The sequence below is a fragment of the Melanerpes formicivorus genome, unplaced genomic scaffold, assembly GCF_026170545.1.
Source record: "Melanerpes formicivorus ecotype bairdi unplaced genomic scaffold, bMelFor1.0.p_v2 SCAF_287, whole genome shotgun sequence".
NCBI classification, from domain to species: Eukaryota; Metazoa; Chordata; class Aves; order Piciformes; family Picidae; genus Melanerpes; species Melanerpes formicivorus.
Window position 1 is genome coordinate 45,489 of NW_027142639.1, and position 18,136 is coordinate 63,624.

The 18,136-nt window shown below is 61.5% G+C and overlaps 1 protein-coding gene across 1 annotated transcript in view; it reads left to right on the forward strand.

Moving 5' to 3' along the window:
• The first annotated feature begins 2,415 nt into the window (after window positions 1-2,415).
• The window catches only part of NLRC5 (NLR family CARD domain containing 5), a 59,325-nt gene continuing 43,604 nt past the window's right edge, over window positions 2,416-18,136 (forward strand). The window contains exons 1-7 of the mRNA XM_068170132.1: window positions 2,416-2,880; window positions 7,245-7,328; window positions 8,474-8,762; window positions 10,714-10,776; window positions 13,589-15,344; window positions 16,662-16,745; window positions 18,036-18,119. Coding sequence (XP_068026233.1) covers window positions 2,416-2,880; window positions 7,245-7,328; window positions 8,474-8,762; window positions 10,714-10,776; window positions 13,589-15,344; window positions 16,662-16,745; window positions 18,036-18,119 — 2,825 coding nt within the window. The remainder of the gene's footprint in view (window positions 2,881-7,244; window positions 7,329-8,473; window positions 8,763-10,713; window positions 10,777-13,588; window positions 15,345-16,661; window positions 16,746-18,035; window positions 18,120-18,136) is intronic.

The following is an 18,136-nucleotide window of genomic DNA, read 5'->3' on the forward strand; positions in this document are numbered from 1 at the left end:
TTCAACTCAAACTCTGCTTTGGCTTTCCTGACCAGGAGTCTTGCTGCTCGGGCAGCTTCCTTGTATTCCCCCTGTTCTACCTGTCCTTCCCTCCACTTCCTGTAGAGTTTCCTTTTAAGTAATAGTGTGTCCAGTAGCTCCTTGCCCATCCAGGCAGGCCTCCTAGCATTCTTACCTGCTTTTCTCTTTGTTGGTACACAGAGCTCCTGGACACAGAGGAGGTGGTCCTTGAATACTGACCAGCTGTCCTGGGTCCCTCTTCCCTCCAGGGCTTCGTCCCACAACACTTTGGCTAGCAGATCCCTGAAGCGATCAAAATCTGCATGCCTAAAGTCTAGGGTCATGAGCTTGGAATACTTCCTCCTGATTGCCCTGAGGATGTTAAATTCAACTGCTTCATGGTCACTGCAGCCAAGGCCGTCTATGAGCCTCACATTGCTTACCAGCCCTTCCCTGTTGGTGAGAACAAGGTCCAGCATAGCACCATTTCTTGTTGGTTCCTCCACCATTTGGAGGAGGAAGTTGTCTTCTATGCAGTCCAGGAACATCCTGGATTGCTGGTGCCTTGCTGTGTTGTCCCTCCAGCAGATATCCGGGTGGTTGAAATCACCCATGAGGACCAGGGCATCCTGGCCTGCAGCAGGAAGAGTGTGGCCAGCAGGAGCAGGGAGGTCATCCTGCCCTGTGCTCAGCACTGCTCAGGCCACCCCTTGAGTCCTGTGTCCAGCTCTGGGCTCCTCAGGTTAGGAAAGAGGTTGAGCTGCTGGAAGGTGTCCAGAGAAGGGCAACAAAGCTGGGGAGGGGTCTGGGGCACAGCCCTGTGAGGAGAGGCTGAGGGAGCTGGGGTTGCTTAGCCTGGAGAAGAGGAGACTCAGGGGTGACCTCATTGCCCTCTACAACTCCCTGAAGGGAGGTTGGAGCCAGGTGGGGGTTGGTCTCTTCTCCCAGGCAAGCAGCACCAGAACAAGAGGACACAGTCTCAAGCTGTGCCAGGGGAGGTTTAGGCTGGAAGTTAGGAAGAAATTCTACATAGAGAGAGTGATTGCCCATTGGGATGTGCTGCCCAGGGAGGTGGTGGAGTCCCCATCCCTGGAGATGTTTAGGAGGAGACATGATGGGGTGCTTGGTGCCATGGGTTAGTTGATTAAGTGGTGTTGGATGGTAGGTTGGACTTGATGACCTTGAAGGTCTCTTCCAACCTGGTCTATCCTATCCTATCCTATCCTATCCTATCCTATCCTATCCTATCCTATCCTATCCTATCCTATCCTATCCTATCCTATCCTATCCTATCCTTTAAGGCCCAGTTAAGGCTCAAACCACCACAATCTTAAAAATCCCAGGGGAAAATATGAACAAACCCCTATTGCCTGGTTGGAAATGCTGGGCTGTGGAAGAGATCTCTCACCAGCTAGGAGCAAGTAACCATTTAAACAACATGCCCAAAAATCCAGCCACAACAAACAGCACTTTAAACTGTAAGGGGGAAAAAAAAACAAACCAGGGAAGGTCAGCACCAAAGCTGGGGATTGCCCACAAGGTGGGGGGTGTGAGAAATGAGCTCACTGCTCAGTTTCAAATCCAACCAGTTCAGGGTGATTCTCCCCCTCTGCTCAGCTCTGGGGAGACCCCACCTGGAGTCCTGCCTCCAGTTCTGGAGCCCCTATTGCAAGAGGGATGTGGAGGTGCTGGAAGGTGTCCAGAGCAGGGCCAGGAGGATGAGCAGAGGGCTGGAGCTGGTCTGCTGTGAGGACAGACTGAAGGAGTTGGGGCTGTTCAGTCTGCAGAAGAGAAGGCTCCCAGGTGACCTCATTGTGGCCTTCCAGTATCTGAAGGGGGCTCCAGGAAGGCTGGGGAGGGACTGCTCAGGATCTCAGGCAGTGATAGGACTAGGGGGAATGGAATGAAGCTGGAGGTGGGGAGATTGAGGCTGGAGGTGAGGAGGAAGTTCTTCTCCATGAGAGTGGTGAAGCCCTGGAATGGGTTGTCCAGGGAGGTGGTTGGGGCCCTGTCCCTGGAGGTGTTTAAGCCCAGGCTGGCTGAGGCTCTGGGCAGCCTGATGTAGTGTGGGGTGTCCCTGCCCATGGCAGGGGGGTTGGAACTGGCTGATCCTTGTGGTCCCTTCCCACCCTGACTGATCCTATGATACTATGAAACTGTCCCGGGAGCTCCGGGAGGCTTCCTCTCGGTCTCCCTGTGCTGCTGCAGCATCCACCTCAAACCAGCGCCCGAGCCCCTGCCGTGGGGGGCCGTCCCGGGCCGGGGCTCGGCTGGCGAGGCGCTGGTTAACGCTGCCGGTGCCGTTTGCCGTTGTTGGTTGCTGGTGCCGGCTGCCGGTGCGGGTATCGGCTGCTGGTGCCCGGTGTTCGCGCCGGTTATTAGTGCCGGTGCCGGTTGGCGGGTGCCGGTGCCGGGATGTCACGTGCTTTCCCGGCAAAGCAGCCTCGCCGACGGCCGCTGCCGGTGCGGGGCAGCCGTGAGCGGGGCTGCAGCGAACGGGGCTGCAGCGAGCGGGGCAGGCGGAGCCCGGGCATCGGGAGCGGAGCCGTCGGAGAGGGACTGTCGGAGCTAGGTACCGGGAGTGGGGAAGCCGGAGCCGGGCATCGGGAGCGGAGCCGTCGGAAAGGGATTGTCGGAGCGGCGCCGCTGGAGCGGGGCCGTCGGAGGGAGCAGCCGGTGCAGAGCTGCGGCCCCGGCGCTATGGGAGAGCGCCGGGACCAAGCTGCAGCCAGGTTAGTGCCGCCGGAGGGGTCGTCCCGAGGGGAGAGTTTGGTGCTGGGAAGGTTTAGATGCTGGGGGCACCGCAGGGCGGGCAGTGACCTTTCCCTGCTCTCCTTCACGCCCGAGGGCAGAAGCTTCGCGGCGGTGACCTCGTCCCGGGTTTTGCTAATCATAGAATCAATAAGGTTGGAAAAGAGCTCAGAGATCATCAAGTCCAACCTGTCACCCAGCACCTCATGACTACTAAACCATGGCACCAAGTGCCACATCCAATCCCCTCCCGAACACCTCCAGGGATGGGGACTCCACCACCTCCCTGGGCAGCACATCCCAAGGGCAAGCAACTCTCTCTGGGTAGAACTTTCTCCTCACCTCCAGCCTTCCAGTGGTTGAGAACCTAAACCTAAAGAAGCTTCTTGTAACATCCAAACTAAACCTCTCCTGGTGTAACTTGAGGGGGTTTCCTCTTGTCCTATCACTTGTTAGTAGGAAGAAGAGACCAACCCCCACCTCACTCCAGCCTCCTTGAGGGAGCTGTGGAGAAGGTCTCCCCAAAGCCTCCTCCTCTCCAGACCAAACAAGACAACAGGCAGACAAGAGCCCCCACCTCTGGAGTTGCAGAGCTATGAATAGAGCTGCAGAATGCCCAGCTGTTGCCCCAGGCCTGTGCAGCCTTCTCAGCCCCCCCAGCAGAGCTAGGTGCAAGTTTGACTTTGACATTGGCAGGCAGTTGTGGCAAAACAGGGGAAAGGGATACCTGGGAGGCCATGAGACATTAAATTCTAACGATCAGCAAACTATGAGCCTGCAGTGGGATGTCAGGAGCAACAGTCAATGGCATTTTGGGGTGTTCTGTGTCCAGCAGCCTCCCAGTATCAAGGCAGGGAACGCCCTTGTGCAGCCCTGGGGAGAGGAAGGTGATGTAAGTACAGAGAACTCCAGGCTGTCTTAGGAGCATCTGAAAAGCAGCAGCAGTCTTGGGGAGTGAGTAGTCCTGGTTTACAGTATCACAGTATCACAGTATCATAGTATCAGTCAGGGTTGGAAGGGACCACAAGGATCAGCCAGTTCCAACCCCCCTGCCATGGGCAGGGACACCCCACACTACATCAGGCTGCCCAGAGCCTCAGCCAGCCTGGCCTTAAACACCTCCAGGGACAGGGCCCCAACCACCTCCCTGCACAACCCATTCCAGGCCTTCACCACTCTCATGGGGAAGAACGGGGGGGAGATGTGTGTGGGGAGAACACTGGGGCAGGGGGGGGAAGTGTGGTGATGGACCAGGGCCTGGCAGGGAAGGTGGCAGAGTGGGGCAGGGCACGGCGTGGGTGCTGCTCTGTCGCTTTGCCAGCTGCTCCTCGCCACCCGCCGCCCCCTCCAGCCGCCTCCGCTTCTCATCCCCATCCCCCCCTGCCTCGGCTGAGGACGAGCTGGCCCGGGCAGACCTTTCTGGCTGGAGGTGGAAGGTGCTGCTGGACCTGTGTGATGATTTTTCCTCTCTGATGAACTTCCCAGCAGCTCTCTGTGCCATCTCTGCCTTGACTGAGACTCGGCTGCAGCTTCTTTTCCGACCCAGCTGCCCTGCAGCTTTTGGGGTTGGTTTTGGAGGAAGGAGGCTCAGGGGAGCCCCTTATCACCTCGTTCCGGGACTGAAAGGGTGGTTACAAAGAAGGTGGAGACTTCCCTTTCACAAAGGAGTCCCACGGGAGGGGCAAGGGGTGATGGCTAGCAGGTATTCCCGGGGAGATTCCCAATGGATGCAAGAGAATACATCTGGAGAGCAAAGACAATCAGCCACGGGAATGAGCTCCCCAGGGAGGGTTGGAAGAGTCTGGCACAGGCTGCTCAGGGAGGCTGTGGCTGCCTCCTCCCTGCAGGTGTTCAAGGCCAGGCTGGATGAGGCTCTGAGTCACCTGGGCTGCAGAGAGAGACGTTTCCCGAGGGTGTCTGGAGCTAGGCCAAGGGGGAATGGTTTGCAGCTGAGGCAAAGCAGGGTTAGAGTGGAGCTGAGGCAGAAGTTCTCCAGCAGGAGGGAGCTGAGACTCTGGCACAGGCTGCCCAGGGAGGCTGTGGATGTTGAGCCTGGAGAAAAGAAGGCTCCATGAAGACCTCAGAGCAGCTTTCCAGGAGCTGGAGGGTCCCCAGGAGACTTTGGCCAAGGGCTGGGAGTGGCAGGAGCAGGGAGAATGGCTTGGAGCTGGGAGAGGGCAGAGGGAGAGTGGAGAGGAGGAAGGAATGGTTGGCAGGGAGGCTGGGGAGAGCCTGGCACAGGCTGCCCAGGGAGGCTGTGGCTGCCCCCTGCCTGGAGGTGTTCCAGGCCAGGCTGGAGGAAGCCTTGAGCAGCCTGGGCTGGTGGGAGGGGTCCTTGCCCATGGCAGGGGGGTTTGAGTAGAGGATCCCTGAGGTCCCTTCCATCCTGAGCCACTCTAGGATTCTATGGTTTGAGAGTAGGAGAAGACTCTGCTGCTCTTCTGTTTGGGTGGTTTTGCTCATCTGGGTGTTCACCCCCTCCCCCATCCCCTCCTCGGGAGGTGCTGTGGCTGGGGGAATTCCTGGCTGGTTGCACTTTCATTTTGCTCAGCAGGTCCCAAAAGGCAGCTTGGAGCTGTGCTCCTGGGGAGAGCAGAGGATTAGCAAAGGCAAGAAGTCAACGCAGCAGAGATTGGCCTCCAGCTCCTCTTCTGGGACCCCCTCTTTGCTTGCAGAGCTGCTGCTGGGTTTCTGAGCTCTCAGGAAGTAGCAGGAGCCCCTCAGAGCAGGGCAGGGGATGGTGGCCTGGCAGCAGGCAGCTTCCCATCTCAGCTTTCTGCTCTGTGGCTGGGAAGGACTTCAGGGATGCTTGCAAAGATGTGCAGGGCAGCCTGGGGAGCACGGAGCCAGGCTCTGCTCAGGGATGGCCAAGGGCAGCACCAGAGGAGCTGGGGGCAAGCTGGAGCAGAGGAGGTGCCACAGGAGCAGGAGGGAAAACTTTGCCACTGTGAGGCTGCTGGAGCCTGGAGCAGGCTGCCCAGAGAGGTTGTGGAGCCTCCTGCTCAGGAGAGCTTCCACCCCCCTGGATGTGTTCCTGGGTGCTGCTCTGGCAGGGGGCTTGGACTGGATGATTTCTGGAGGTCCTTTCCAAGCCCTGCCCTGCTGTGGTTGATGGATGCTATGAAAGCCAAGCTGGGAGGCGAAGGGAAAGGGAATTTTGCACAGCATGGTAGTGATTGTTCTGCAGTCAGAGGGTGAGGGCAAAGGTCAGCTCTCACAGCTCTCAAAAGCTCTTCTGGGGAGGTGTTTTTTCTGTTCCTGTGCCTTTCATTAGCTGACACCACTCTGGTCTGTGCCTGGATGGTTTTTTGGTCTTCACTGGCATCAGGTTATTTATTTAATATGAGCTCCTGACTTGAAGGCATCCCTGCAGGGAGGCTGCAGAGAGACTTCTGCTGAGGGTGTCCAGAGCCAGGCCAAGGAGGAAGGGTTTGGAGCTGAGGCAGAGCAGGGTCAGAGTGGAACTGAGGAAGAAGTTCTCCAGCAGGAGGGAGCTGAGACTCTGGCCCAGGCTGCCCAGGGAGGCTGAGGATATTGAGCCTGCAGGAGAGAAGGCTGCAGGCAGAGCTCAGAGCAACCTTGCAGGAGCTGAAGGGCTCCAGGAGAGCTGGGGAGGGACTGTGGGCAAGGGCTGGGAGTGGCAGGAGCAGGGAGAATGGCTTGGAGCTGGGAGAGGGCAGAGGGAGAGTGGAGAGGAGGAAGGAATGGTTGGCAGGGAGGCTGGGGAGAGCCTGGCACAGGCTGCCTAGGGAGGCTGTGGCTGTCCCCTGCCTGGGGGTGTTCAGGAGCAGGCTGGATGAGGCCTTGAGCAGCCTGGGCTGGGGGGAGGTGACCCTGCCCATAGAGCTGGCTGAGCTCTGAGGTCCCTTCCAACCTGAGCTATCCTCTGCTTCAGTGGGTGGCTGCTGGTCACCAGAGGATCACACTCAGGGCACTGCTGTCTACAATTGCTGATTTTTGGACTGGTGGAAGATGGAAAGAAATCATCTGGAGGTTGCCTGCTCAGGCTGCTGGGCACTGGAGGTGGTTTTGCCAGGAGCTCTCTTTCCTTGCACTTCATTGCAGCTTGCACCTGGCCTCCTTGAACTTCATGAGGTTTTGGTGGGCCAACTCCTCCAGCCTGTTGCTGTCCCTTCTCTCCAGCTTCTCATCCACACCACAGAGTTTGGGATCTCTGGGAAGCTCACTCTGGATGGCTCCCACTGCCCCTGCTGAGGACAGCAGCAGTGGCTCCCTGAGGAGCATTGCTGCCCACTGCTCTGCACTTGGAGATTGAGCTGTTGCCTGCAGCCCTTTGAGTGCAACCATCCAAGCAATTCCTTACCCATCCCATGGTTTGTCCCTCAGGTCCATGGCTCTCCAATGGACAGCCAAGGAGGGTCACATCCTGCTCTGTTGTCACTGTCCCCAGGCATCAGCCCCGAGTGAGACAGCAGCCCCTCAGCATGCACCAGGCCTTGGGCTGTCACCTGCTGCTGCACTGCTGCCTCTAGAGGACCACTTCCTCCTCAGGGTATGGAGCAGAAGCCACCTCTGCACTGGAGAAGCAAGAGGAGGCTGACCACACAACCATGCAGGTAGGAGCCCATCTGCCAGGGCTCTGCTGTGGGAGGGAAGTGGAAGGGCAGGGGGGCCTTGTGACCCAAGCAGAAATCAGCAAAGCTCTTGGGAGTTCTGCTCCTCCCCAGAGGTCCTGCTGCAGGTGGAAGGTGCCTGAGATGTTGTATTTGGCTTGTGGCTGCTGCAGAGAGGCATCAGCTGAGCCAGGGGCTGACCCCTGCCCCCTGCAGTATGGCTGTGCCAGGCACTGTGCTCCTTCCACCACAGAGCCATTCAGCTGTTGAGGCTGAGGAGACTTTTGACATCACCAAGTCCAAGCACAGAATGGTTTGAGTTGGAAAAGCTCTCTGAGGTCATCCAGGCCAGCACCAACCCAACCCCCCCCGGCCACCAGCCCCTGGCCCCCAGTGCCATGGCCACAGGGCTCTGTGACCCCTCCAGCCATGGGGACTCCACCACCTCCCTGGGCAGCCTCTGCCAGGCCCTGACCACTCTGCCACCAAAGGAATTGTTCCTCCTCTCCAACCTCAGCCTCCCCTGGCACAACTCCAGGCCAGTTCCTCTCCTTCCATCCCCTGAGCCTGGGGAGCAGAACCCAAGCCCCAGCTGGCTGCAGCCTCCTCTGAGGGAGCTGCAGAGAGCAAGGAGGTCTCCCTCAGCCTCCTCTGCTCCACACCAAACCCCCCAGGGCCCTCAGCTCTTGATGGACATTGCTCAGATCCCTCTCAGCCTTCTCCTCTGCACACTGCACCCCCCCAGGGCTCTCAGCCTCTCCTGCCCAGGCAGTGCTGCAGTCCCTTCAGCAGCCTTGGAGCCCTCCCTTGGCCTCTCTGCAGCAGATCCCTGTCCCTCTGGAGCTGGGGAGCCCAGAGCTGGCTGCAATCATCCAGCTGTGGCCTCCCCAGGGCAGAGCAGGGCAGAGCAGAGGGGGAGGAGAAGCTCCCTGGCCCTGCTGGCCACACTCTGCTGAATGCCCCCTGGGTGCCCCTTGGCCCCCCCAGGGCTCATTGCTGTGCCCTGCAGAGCTTGCTGCCCCGCACTGCCCTGTGTCCTGCTGCGCTCTGGGGCAGCCGCGGGAGCTGCGGGGCAGCCGCGGGCCGGCCGGGGCTGTGCTTGCCTCCCGCTGCCGCTGCCGGCACTGAGCGCTGGCTCTGCCCTGCAGCCGCCGCCGCAGGAGGCTGCCCCGGCGCTGGGCAGCGCTCGGCCGCAGCTGCTGGAGCTGCTCCGGCGCCGCCCGCAGTGGCTGCTGGCCGCCTGCCGCCGCTTCCTGCCCGCCGGCGCCCTGCCGGCCCCGCAGGGCAGCGCTGACCGCCGGGACAGAGCCTCCCTGCTCCTCGACCGCCTGGAGCAGGCTGGCCCTGCCACCTGGAAGGAGTTCGTGCAGTACCTCTGCATGGAGTGCGACCTCCCCCTGCACCTGGAGGTGCTGCTCATCAGTTCGGCAGGAGAAGGTAAGGCAGCCTGGGCCGGGCTCTGCTGAGCGCCCCCGAGCACAGCCGCAGCCTTGGCCTCCCAGGGGATGAAGTGGGGGGGTGGGGGCTGCAAGAGAGCTGGGGGAGGGACAGTTTAGAAGGGCTTGAGATGGTAGGATGAGGGGCAAGGGTTTGAACCCGGGGTTTGGTAGCTTTAGATTGGCCATTAGGAAGATGTGAGGCTGCTGGAACGCTGCCACAGGCTGCCCAGGAGGTGGTGGAGGCTCCATCCCAGGAGATGCTCAGGGTCAGGCTGGACAGGGCTCTGAGCAGCCTGATCCAGTGGAGAACGTCCCTGCTGACTGCAGGTGTCTGCACTGGATGAGCCTTGGAGGTCCCTTCGAGCCCACAGCATTCTGTGCTGATCAGAGGGCTGCAGAACCTCCCTGTGGGGCCAGGCTGGGAGAGTTGGGGCTGTTGAGGCTGGAGACTCCAGGCAGAGCTCAGAGCAGCCTTCCAGGAGCTGAAGGGCTCCAGGAGAGCTGGGGAGGGACTCTGGGCAAGGGCTGGGAGTGGCAGGAGCAGGGAGAATGGCTTGGAGCTGGGAGAGGGCAGAGGGAGAGGAAGGAATGGTTGGCAGGGAGGCTGGGGAGAGCCTGGCACAGGCTGCCCAGGGAGGCTGTGGCTGCCCCCTGGCTGGAGGTGCTGAGGACCAGGCTGGATGAGGCCTTGAGCAGCCTGGGCTGGGGGGAGGGGTCCCTGGGCATGGCAGGGGCTTGGAGCTGGGTGACCTTTAAGGTCCCTTCCAAGCCATTCCATGAAGGCTTCCCAGCTGGTTTTGCTCAGTGATGCTTTCAGGCCAGCAGAGCCCTGGGGGTGTTGCAGGCTCCTGTTTGGGCTGAGCAGGATCTGCCTCTGCAGCTCTGCCAGCAGTGCCTGTGGGGCTTGGGGGCAGCTGGAGCTGTGCAGGGACTCAGAACAGGCCCTTGGTTGCCACCTGCCTTGGTTCCCCCCCTGTCCCCCCAGCAGCAGGCAGGAAGAGAGCAGAGCAGGGCTCCCCTCTTTGGCTGCTCCCAGCCCAGCCACACTCTGAGTGTGTCAGTGTCACCCAGCCAGGCCACCCCTGCCTGGAGAGCAGAGCTCAGCTGTGCTTGGAGCAGCCCTGAAGGGGGAGAGTGGCTGGGCAGGGGGAGGGCAGGGGGCTGCAAGCTGCCTGTCTTGCCTCAGCCCTGCTCCTGAGCTGTGGTTTGGGGCACTGGGTGCTGGGAGCTGCTTGCCTGGTGGCTGTGGCCAGCAAGCACCCCAGAAAATCAGAGTCACAGCAGGGCAGGGCTTGGAAGGGACCTCTGGAGGTCATCCTGCCCAAGCCCTCTGCCAGAGCAGCAGCACCCAGGGCAGGGCACCCAGGCACACATCCAGGGGGGGTTGGAAGCTCCCCAGAGCAGGAGACTCCACAACCTCTCTGGGCAGCCTGCTCCAGCAGCCTCACAGGGACAGAGTTTTCCCTCCTGTTCCCAGGGCACCTCCTCTGCTCCAGCTGCCACCCAGTGCCCCTGGAGCTGTGCTTGGCCATCCCTGAGCAGAGCCTGGCTCCAGCCCTGCACATCTTGATCCCCCCTCAGGCTCCTCTGCTCCAAGCCCCAGCTCTCTCAGCCTGGCCTCACAGGGAGATGTTCCACTGCCTGCAGCAGCTCTGTGCCTCTGGGCTGGACTCTGCAGCAGCTCCCTGAGCTCCTTCTTGACCTGAGGGGCCCAGAACTGGCCACAAGATTGCAGAGGTGGCCTCAGCAGGGCAGGGCAGAGGGGCAGGAGAACCTCTCTGACTTACTGACCTCAGCCCTTTCAAGGGCTCCAGGATGCCCTTGGCCCTCTTGGCCACCAGGGCACCTTGCTGGCTCAGCCAGGACTCCTCAGCCAGGACTCCTCAGCCAGGACTCCTCAGCCAGGTCTCTGCCAGTAACTGCCCTGCATTTCCCCTCCCTCCCCTCAGGTAACTTCAGCCAGGAGCAAGAAGCCTGCAGAGAGGTGAGGGCCAGGCCAGCTCTGCCCCCAGGTAAGGCTGCAGCAGACCCTTGGCTCTTCACCTCCTTGGGCTCCACCTTCTCTGCCCAGGGGCTGGGCAGGGCTGCAAGTGTCCCACCACAGAGTGGGGAAGCCACTTGAGGTTGGAGCTTCCTGCTCTTGGTGCTTCCCAGGTGAGCCTCCCCTGCTTTGTTTCCTCTCCCTGCATCTCAGAAGAGCCTCCGTGGCCCTCAGCTCTCTCCCTTTAGTTTCTCCAGCCAAGAGAATCTGCCACCCACCCTGCAGCATCCCCACTGCTGGCTCCTGCACTGTGCTTGGCTCCTTGCTTGCTGGAGAAGGTTGGGTTGGGTTGGAAAGGAAGAGCAGAAAGCATTGGACATCTCTGCTGGGAGGGAGGGTGGGCTGAGAGCCCTGGGACTGTTCAGTCTGGAGAGGAGAAGGCTGAGAGGAGACCTAATCCATGTCTGTAAATATCTGAGGGCTGGGGGTCAGGAGGAGGGTGCCAGGCTCTTTGGGTGGTGCCCAAATGGCTTGGAAGGGACCTTAAAGGTCACCCAGTGCCAACCTCCTGCCATGGGCAGGGAGCCCTCCCACCAGCCCAGGCTGCTCAAGGCCTCACCCAGCCTGACCTGGAACCCCCCCAGGCAGGAGGCAGCCACAGCCTCCCTGGGCAGCCTGGGCCAGAGCCTCAGCTCCCTCCTGCTGGAGAACTTCTTCCTCAGCTCCACTCTGACCCTGCTCTGCCTCAGCTCCAAACCCTTCCCCCCTGGCCTGGCTCCAGACCCCCTCAGCAAAAGTCTCTCTGCAGCCTCCCTGCAGGATCCCTTCAGGTCCTGGCAGCAGCTCTGAGGTCCCCCTGGAGCCTTCTCCTCCCCAGGCTGCACAGCCCCAGCTCCCTCAGCTGTGCTCCCAGCAGAGCTGCTCCAGCCCTGGCAGCATCTCTGTGGCCTCCCCTGGCCTCCCTCCACAGCTCTGTGGCCTCCTCCTGCTGGGGACAGCAGAGCTGGAGGCAGGGCTGGAGGGGAGGTCTGAGCAGAGCCCAGGGGCAGGATCCCCCCTGCTGCCCTCTGCCCACCCTGCTCTGGCTGCAGCCCAGGGGCTGCTGGATGAGCACCAGTGGCACAAGGCCAGCATGGGTGGAGAGGGGATCCTGGGCATGATCCATCAGTCCTCCATTCTCCTCTTAAGGAGAGAGCAAGGTTTAGTTTCTCTCTAAAGCTGAGTCAACTTTGCCCTTTATGCTCTTCCTCCTCAGCTCCTGTGCAAAAAGTGAGTAACAATCACAGAAGGCTCTGGGCTGGAAGGGAGCTCCAGAGCTCAGCCAGTCCCAGCCCCTGCCCCCAGCAGGGCCATCCCCAGCTGGAGCAGGCTGCCCACAGCCCTCTCCAGCCTCCCCTGGGATAGCTCCAGGGCTGGAGCCTCAAGCCCCTCCCTGGGCAGCCTGCTGCAGTGCTCCAGCAGCCTCCTGGGGCAGAACTTGTTCCTCACATCCAGTCCCAACCTGCTCTGCTCTCACTCCAAACCACTGCCCCTGGGCCTGGCCCTGCAGGCCTTTGGGAGCAGTCTCTCTCCATCCTTCTTGTAGCCCCCTCCAGGTCCTGGAGGGCTGCTCTGAGGTCTCCCTGGAGCCTTCTCCTCTCCAGGCTGAACACCCCCAGCTCCCTCAGCCTGGCAGAGCTGCTCCAAGCCCCTGAGCATTTCTGTAGCCCTCCTCTGGAGCCTCTCCATCAGGTCCAGGTCAGGAACTGGTGAGACAACAGAGTGCAAAGAGTGGTGGTCAGTGGTGCTGGAGAGCTGTGACCAGTGGAGGCTCCCAGGGGTCAGTGCTGGCTCTGGGCCTGTTCAGCATCTTCAGCAATGCCATTGGGGAGGGACAGACAGACAGACAGAGGCTGCTCAGCAAGTCTGCTGAGGATCCCAAGCTGGGAGGCTTGGCTGAGCCAGCTGCTGGCTGTGAGGCCATTCAGAGACCTGGAGGGGCTGAGAGCTGGGCAGGGAGGAAGCTGCTGAGGCTGAAGCAGGAGGAGAGCAGAGTCCTGCAGCTGGGCAGGAAGAGCAAACTGCAGCAGCAGAGGCTGGGAGGGGATCTGCTGGAGAGCAGCCCCCAGGAGAAGGAGCTGGCAGTGCTGCTGGGCAGCAAGGGCTGCAGGGCACAGCAATGAGCCCTGGGGGCCAGGAAGGCCAAGGGGGTCCTGGGGGGCATTCAGCAGAGTGTGGCCAGCAGGGCCAGGGAGCTTCTCCTCCCCCTCTGCTCTGCCCTGCCCTGGGGAGGCCACAGCTGGAAGACTGCCTCCAGCTCTGGGCTCCCCAGCTCCAGAGGGACAGGGATCTGCTGCAGAGAGGCCAAGGGAGGGCTCCAAGGCTGCTGAAGGGACTGCAGCACTGCCTGGGCAGGAGAGGCTGAGAGCCCTGGGGGGGTGCAGTGTGCAGAGGAGAAGGCTGAGAGGGATCTGAGCAATGTCTCTCCAGAGCTGAGGGCTGGGGGGCAGGAAGGGAGGCACAGGGACAGCCTCTGCTCACTGTGCCCTGGGGGAGCACAAGAGGCAAGGGCTGGAAAGTGCAGCCCAGGAGCTTCCAGCTCAGCAGGAGGAAGAACTTCTTGGCTGGGAGGCTGCCAGAGGCCTGGAGCAGGCTGCCCAGAGAGGTTGTGGAGTCTCCTGCTCTGGAGCCTTCCCAGCCCTGGCTGGATGTGTTCCTGTGCCCCTGGGCTGGGCTCTGTGCTCCTGCTCTGGCAGGGGCTGGCACTGGAAGTCTTCCAGGGGTCCCTTCTAAACTCCTGACTCCCTGTGAGGCTTTTGGCTCTGCCCCAGCTCAGCAGTGACTTTGTCCCCTTCCCCTCTCAGGCTCACCGGAGCAGTACCGGCAGCAGCTCATCGCCTCTGTGCTGCAGAGGTACAGCAACAGGAAAGCAGCAGGAGCAGCAGCACAGCCCCCAGCACAGCCCCAGCCTTCCAAGCAAGCCTTTGTCAACCTCCTCATCCGGCAGAGCAAAGCCTCCCACTGCAGGCAGAGAGCAGGCAGAGCCCAGGGGCGGGGGGCAGAGGCTGCTGAGCTGGCAGAGAGCCTGGGCACAGCCATGGAGGTTTCAGACCTCTTCCCCACTGGAGTCCCACCAGGCAAGACCAGGGTGGTGTTCCTCTTTGGGAAAGCAGGCACAGGCAAGAGCCTGCTGGTGCAGAGGGTCTGTCAGAAGTGGGCAGAAGGGCTCCTGCCTCAGTTTCTCTTCGCTTTCCTCTTCGAGTTTCGGCAGCTGAGTTTGCTGAGGAGCAAAGTGACCCTGAGGGAGCTCCTGTTTGAGCTCTGCCTGCAGCCCCAGGACAGCCCCGAGGCAGTGTTCCAGTTCCTGCTGGAGAATGCCTGGCACACCCTGCTGATCTTTGATGGCCTGGAGGAGTTTGCAGCCAGCAGGGTGGTGCAGCCCTCCCCCGAGGCCAGCTCAGCCCCGGGGGCCCCGAGGTCCATCTGGGAGCTCTTTGCAGCCCTGTGTGGGGGGAAGCTGCTGGGGGGCTGCACAGTGCTGGTCACTAGCAGAGCTAAGAGGCTGCCTGACTGCTTAATTAACACTGTGGACCTCCTGGCAGAGGTCTGGGGCTTTGACCAGGAGAGGGCTGAGGAGTACATCAGCTGCCACTTCCATCAGCACCCCCTGAAGGAGCAGGCCATTGCCCAGCTGAGGAGCAGCCCCAGGCTCCTCAGCATGTGCCTCCTCCCTGCCCTCTGCCACGTCGCCTGCGTCTGCCTGGAGCATTTGCTGCCCCAGCAGCAGGGGGCCGTGCAGCTGCCTCAGACCATCACACAGTTCTACACCAAGATGCTCCTCATCTTCCTCAGCAGGCAGCAGGGAGAGGGGGCAGGTGGCAAGGAGGCTCAGCTGAGCTCCCACAGGAAGGCCATCCTGGGGCTGTGCGACCTTGCCCTCGGGGGCCTGGAGGAGAAGAAGTTGGTCTTTCCCCTGGGGGACGTGGCAGGGCAGGTGCAGGAATTTGCTTGCCTGCATGGCCTGATGACTGCCTTGGAGGTGAGGACCCCTGGCAGGAGCCCAGAGCCTGGCTGTGCCTTCCTGCACTGCAGCCTGCAGGAGTTCTTCGCCGCCCTGTGCCTCATGGTGAGGCAGAGCGTGGGCGAGGCCGACCTGAGCAAGAGGTTCTCCTTGAAGTCCAGGTGGGCTGCGAGGAGCGAGGCCGGGGCAGAGCTGCAGGAGAGGTTGCACATCTTCCTCTCGGGGCTCTCCTCCCCGGGCTGCAGGAGGCTGCTGGGGCTGCTGGCCGGGCAGGGCGCAGCCGGGCTGCAGGGGAAGCAGGAGGCCGTCCTGCAGGCGCTGCGGAGGCTGGCGGCCTCCCGCCTCACCGGCCCCAGGCTCCTGGAGCTCTGCCACTGCACCGTGGAAGCACAGGACCCCCAGCTGGCCCAGGACGTGGGCAGCCTCCTGGGCTGCAGCTACGAGCTCAGGAACCTCAGGCTGACAGCCCTGGACCTGGCAGCTTTGGTCTTCGTTGTCAACTCCAGCCAGGATTTGGCTCACTTGGACTTTGCAGGCTGCCTGCTGGACAGGGAGGGTCTGGAGGTGCTGGCTGGCTGCAGGAACATCCAGCACCTGAGGTAAGGACACTGCTGGCAGCTGGTGCCTGCAGGCAAGGGCTGGGGGTAGGGGTTGGAAGGGTTGGGAGGGCAAGCCCAGGGCTGGTTTAGAAGGGACAGGGAGAAGATGTGAGGAGTGTGGCCAGCAGGGCCAGGGAGCTTCTCCTCCCCCTCTGCCCTGCCCTGCCCTGCCCTGCCCTGGGGAGGCCACAGCTGGAAGACTGCCTCCAGCCCTGGGCTCCCCAGCTCCAGAGGGACAGGGATCTGCTGCAGAGAGGCCAAGGGAGGGCTCCAAGGCTGCTGAAGGGACTGCAGCACTGCCTGGGCAGGAGAGGCTGAGAGCCCTGGGGGGGTGCAGTGTGCAGAGGAGAAGGCTGAGAGGGATCTGAGCAATGTCTCTCCAGAGCTGAGGGCTGGGGGGCAGGAAGGGAGGCACAGGGCCAGGCTCTGCTCACTGTGCCCTGGGGGAGCACAAGAGGCAAGGGCTGGAAACTGCAGCCCAGGAGGTTCCAGCTCAGCAGGAGGAAGAACTTCTTGGCTGGGAGGCTGCCAGAGGCCTGGAGCAGGCTGCCCAGAGAGGTTGTGGAGTCTCCTGCTCTGGAGCCTGTGCAGCCCTGGCTGGATGTGTTCCTGTGCCCCCTGGGCTGGGCTCTGTGCTCCTGCTCTGGCAGGGGCTGGCACTGGGAGCTCTCCAGAGGTCCCTTCCAACCCCTAGCATCCTGTGAGCTGTGATTCTGAGCTCAACATCATGGCTTTGGTACTGAAGAAATTTATGAGTCACAGAATCACAGCATGGGAGGGGTTGGAAGGGACCTCTGGAGATCATCCAGCCCAAGCCCTCTGCCAGAGCAGGGGCACCCAGGTCTGGTCACACAGGAGCACATCCAGGGAGGATTGGAAGCTCTCCAGGGAAGGAGACTCCACAACCTCTCTGGGCAGCCTGCTCCAGGCCTCCAGCAGCCTCACACCAAAGAAGTTTCCCCTCCTGCTCAGGTGGAACCTTCTGGGTGCCAGCTCATCCCTGTTGGTCCTGCTGTTCCTAGGCACCACCCCAAAGAGCCTGGCACCTTCCTCCTGGCCCCTTCCCTCCTGGCCCCTTCCCTCCTGGCCCCTTCCCTCCTGGCACCTTCTCTCCTGGCCCCTTCCCTCCTGGCACCTTCCTCCTGGCTCCCACCCCTCACATAGTTATGGGCACTGCTCAGGTCCCCTTTCTGCCTGGGGTGCTGTGGTTCAGGGGCTGTCAGTCCTGGGTTTGGGAGGCTGCTCTGAGGGCTGCCTGGGTTTGGGCTTTGCTGTCTTCCAGCTTTCCCCTTCCCTTCCCTTTCCTTCCTGCCTCAGCTTCCGCAGCCGGAGGATCGGCGACGGCTTCGCCGCTGCCCTGGCGAAGAGCTTAGGAGGGATGAGGAGCCTGAAGAAGCTGGAGTGAGTCTGTCCTCATGAGGTCAGAGCCTTGAGTCAGGCCCTGTGCAGCACAGACCTCTGTGGCTCCTGTTTGCTGCTGCCAGCAGGAGAGTAGGTCTGCATTGCCCTGCTTGGACAGGAGGTAGGAGGTGCCAGGCTCACCTCCTGTGGGTGTTGGAGTGCTGAGGCCAGGCTTGCCCTGAGCTCTCTGGGCTGTGCTCTGCCTTCTTCTGTGTGAGCCACAGGATGGTTTGGCTTGGAAAAGGCCTCCAGAATCATCCAGTCCAACCCCGCCATGGCCACCAGCCCCTGGCCCCCAGTGCCATGGCCACAGGGCTCTGCAACCCCTCCAGCCATGGGGACTCCACCACCTCCCTGGGCAGCCTCTGCCAGGCCCTGACCACTCTGCCACCAAAGGAATTGTTCCTCCTCTCCAACCTCAGCCTCCCCTGGCACAGTTTCAGACCATTTCATAGAACCCCAGAGCTGGCAGGGCTGGAAGGGAGCTCCAGGCTCAGCCAGCTCCAAGCCCCTGCCATGGGCAGGGACACCTCACACCACAGCAGGTTGCTCACAGCCACCTCCAGCCTGGCTGCAAACACCTCCAGGCATCAGCAGGAGGCTTCCACCACCTCCCTGGGCAGCCTGGGCCAGGCTCTCACCACCCTCCTGCCCAACAACTTCTTCCTCACAGCCAATCTCCAGCTCCCCATACCAGCATCAGCTCCCTTGATAACAGCAACCTATGTGGAGTCCTGCCCCAGGGCTGCTCAGCCCCCAGAGGCTTCCTGGGGATGGTGGAATCACAGCATCAAGCATCAGAGAACTGTTTGTGTTGGAAAAGGCCTCTGAGGTCATCCAGTCCAACACCAACCCAACCCCACCCCTGGCCACCAGCCCCTGGCCCCCAGTGCCATGGCCACAGGGCTCTGCAGCCCCTCCAGCCATGGGGACTCCACCACCTCCCTGGGCAGCCTCTGCCAGGCCCTGAGCCCTCTGCTACCAAAGGAATTGTTCCTCCTCTCCAGCCTCAGCCTCCCCTGGCACAGTTTCAGCCCAGCTCCTCTCCTTCCATCCCCTGAGCCTGGGCAGCAGAGCCCAGCCCCAACCTCCCTGCAGCCTCCTCTCAGGGAGCTGCAGAGAGCAAGGAGGTCTCCCTCAGCCTCCTCTGCTCCACACCAACCCCTCCCAGGGCCCTCAGCTGCTCCTCCCCAGCCCTCTTCTGCAGACCCTTCCCCACCTTGCTTGCCCTCCCCTGGCCCTGTTGCAGCTCCCCAGGCTCCTGCTGGCAGTGACTCTTTCCCTCTGCAGGCTGACAGGAGGACGCATCACAGCTCAGGGCATGGCTGCGTTGCTCCAGGCTTCAGCAGCATGCCTGCAGCTGGAGGAGATCAAGTGAGTGTGAGCTGGCA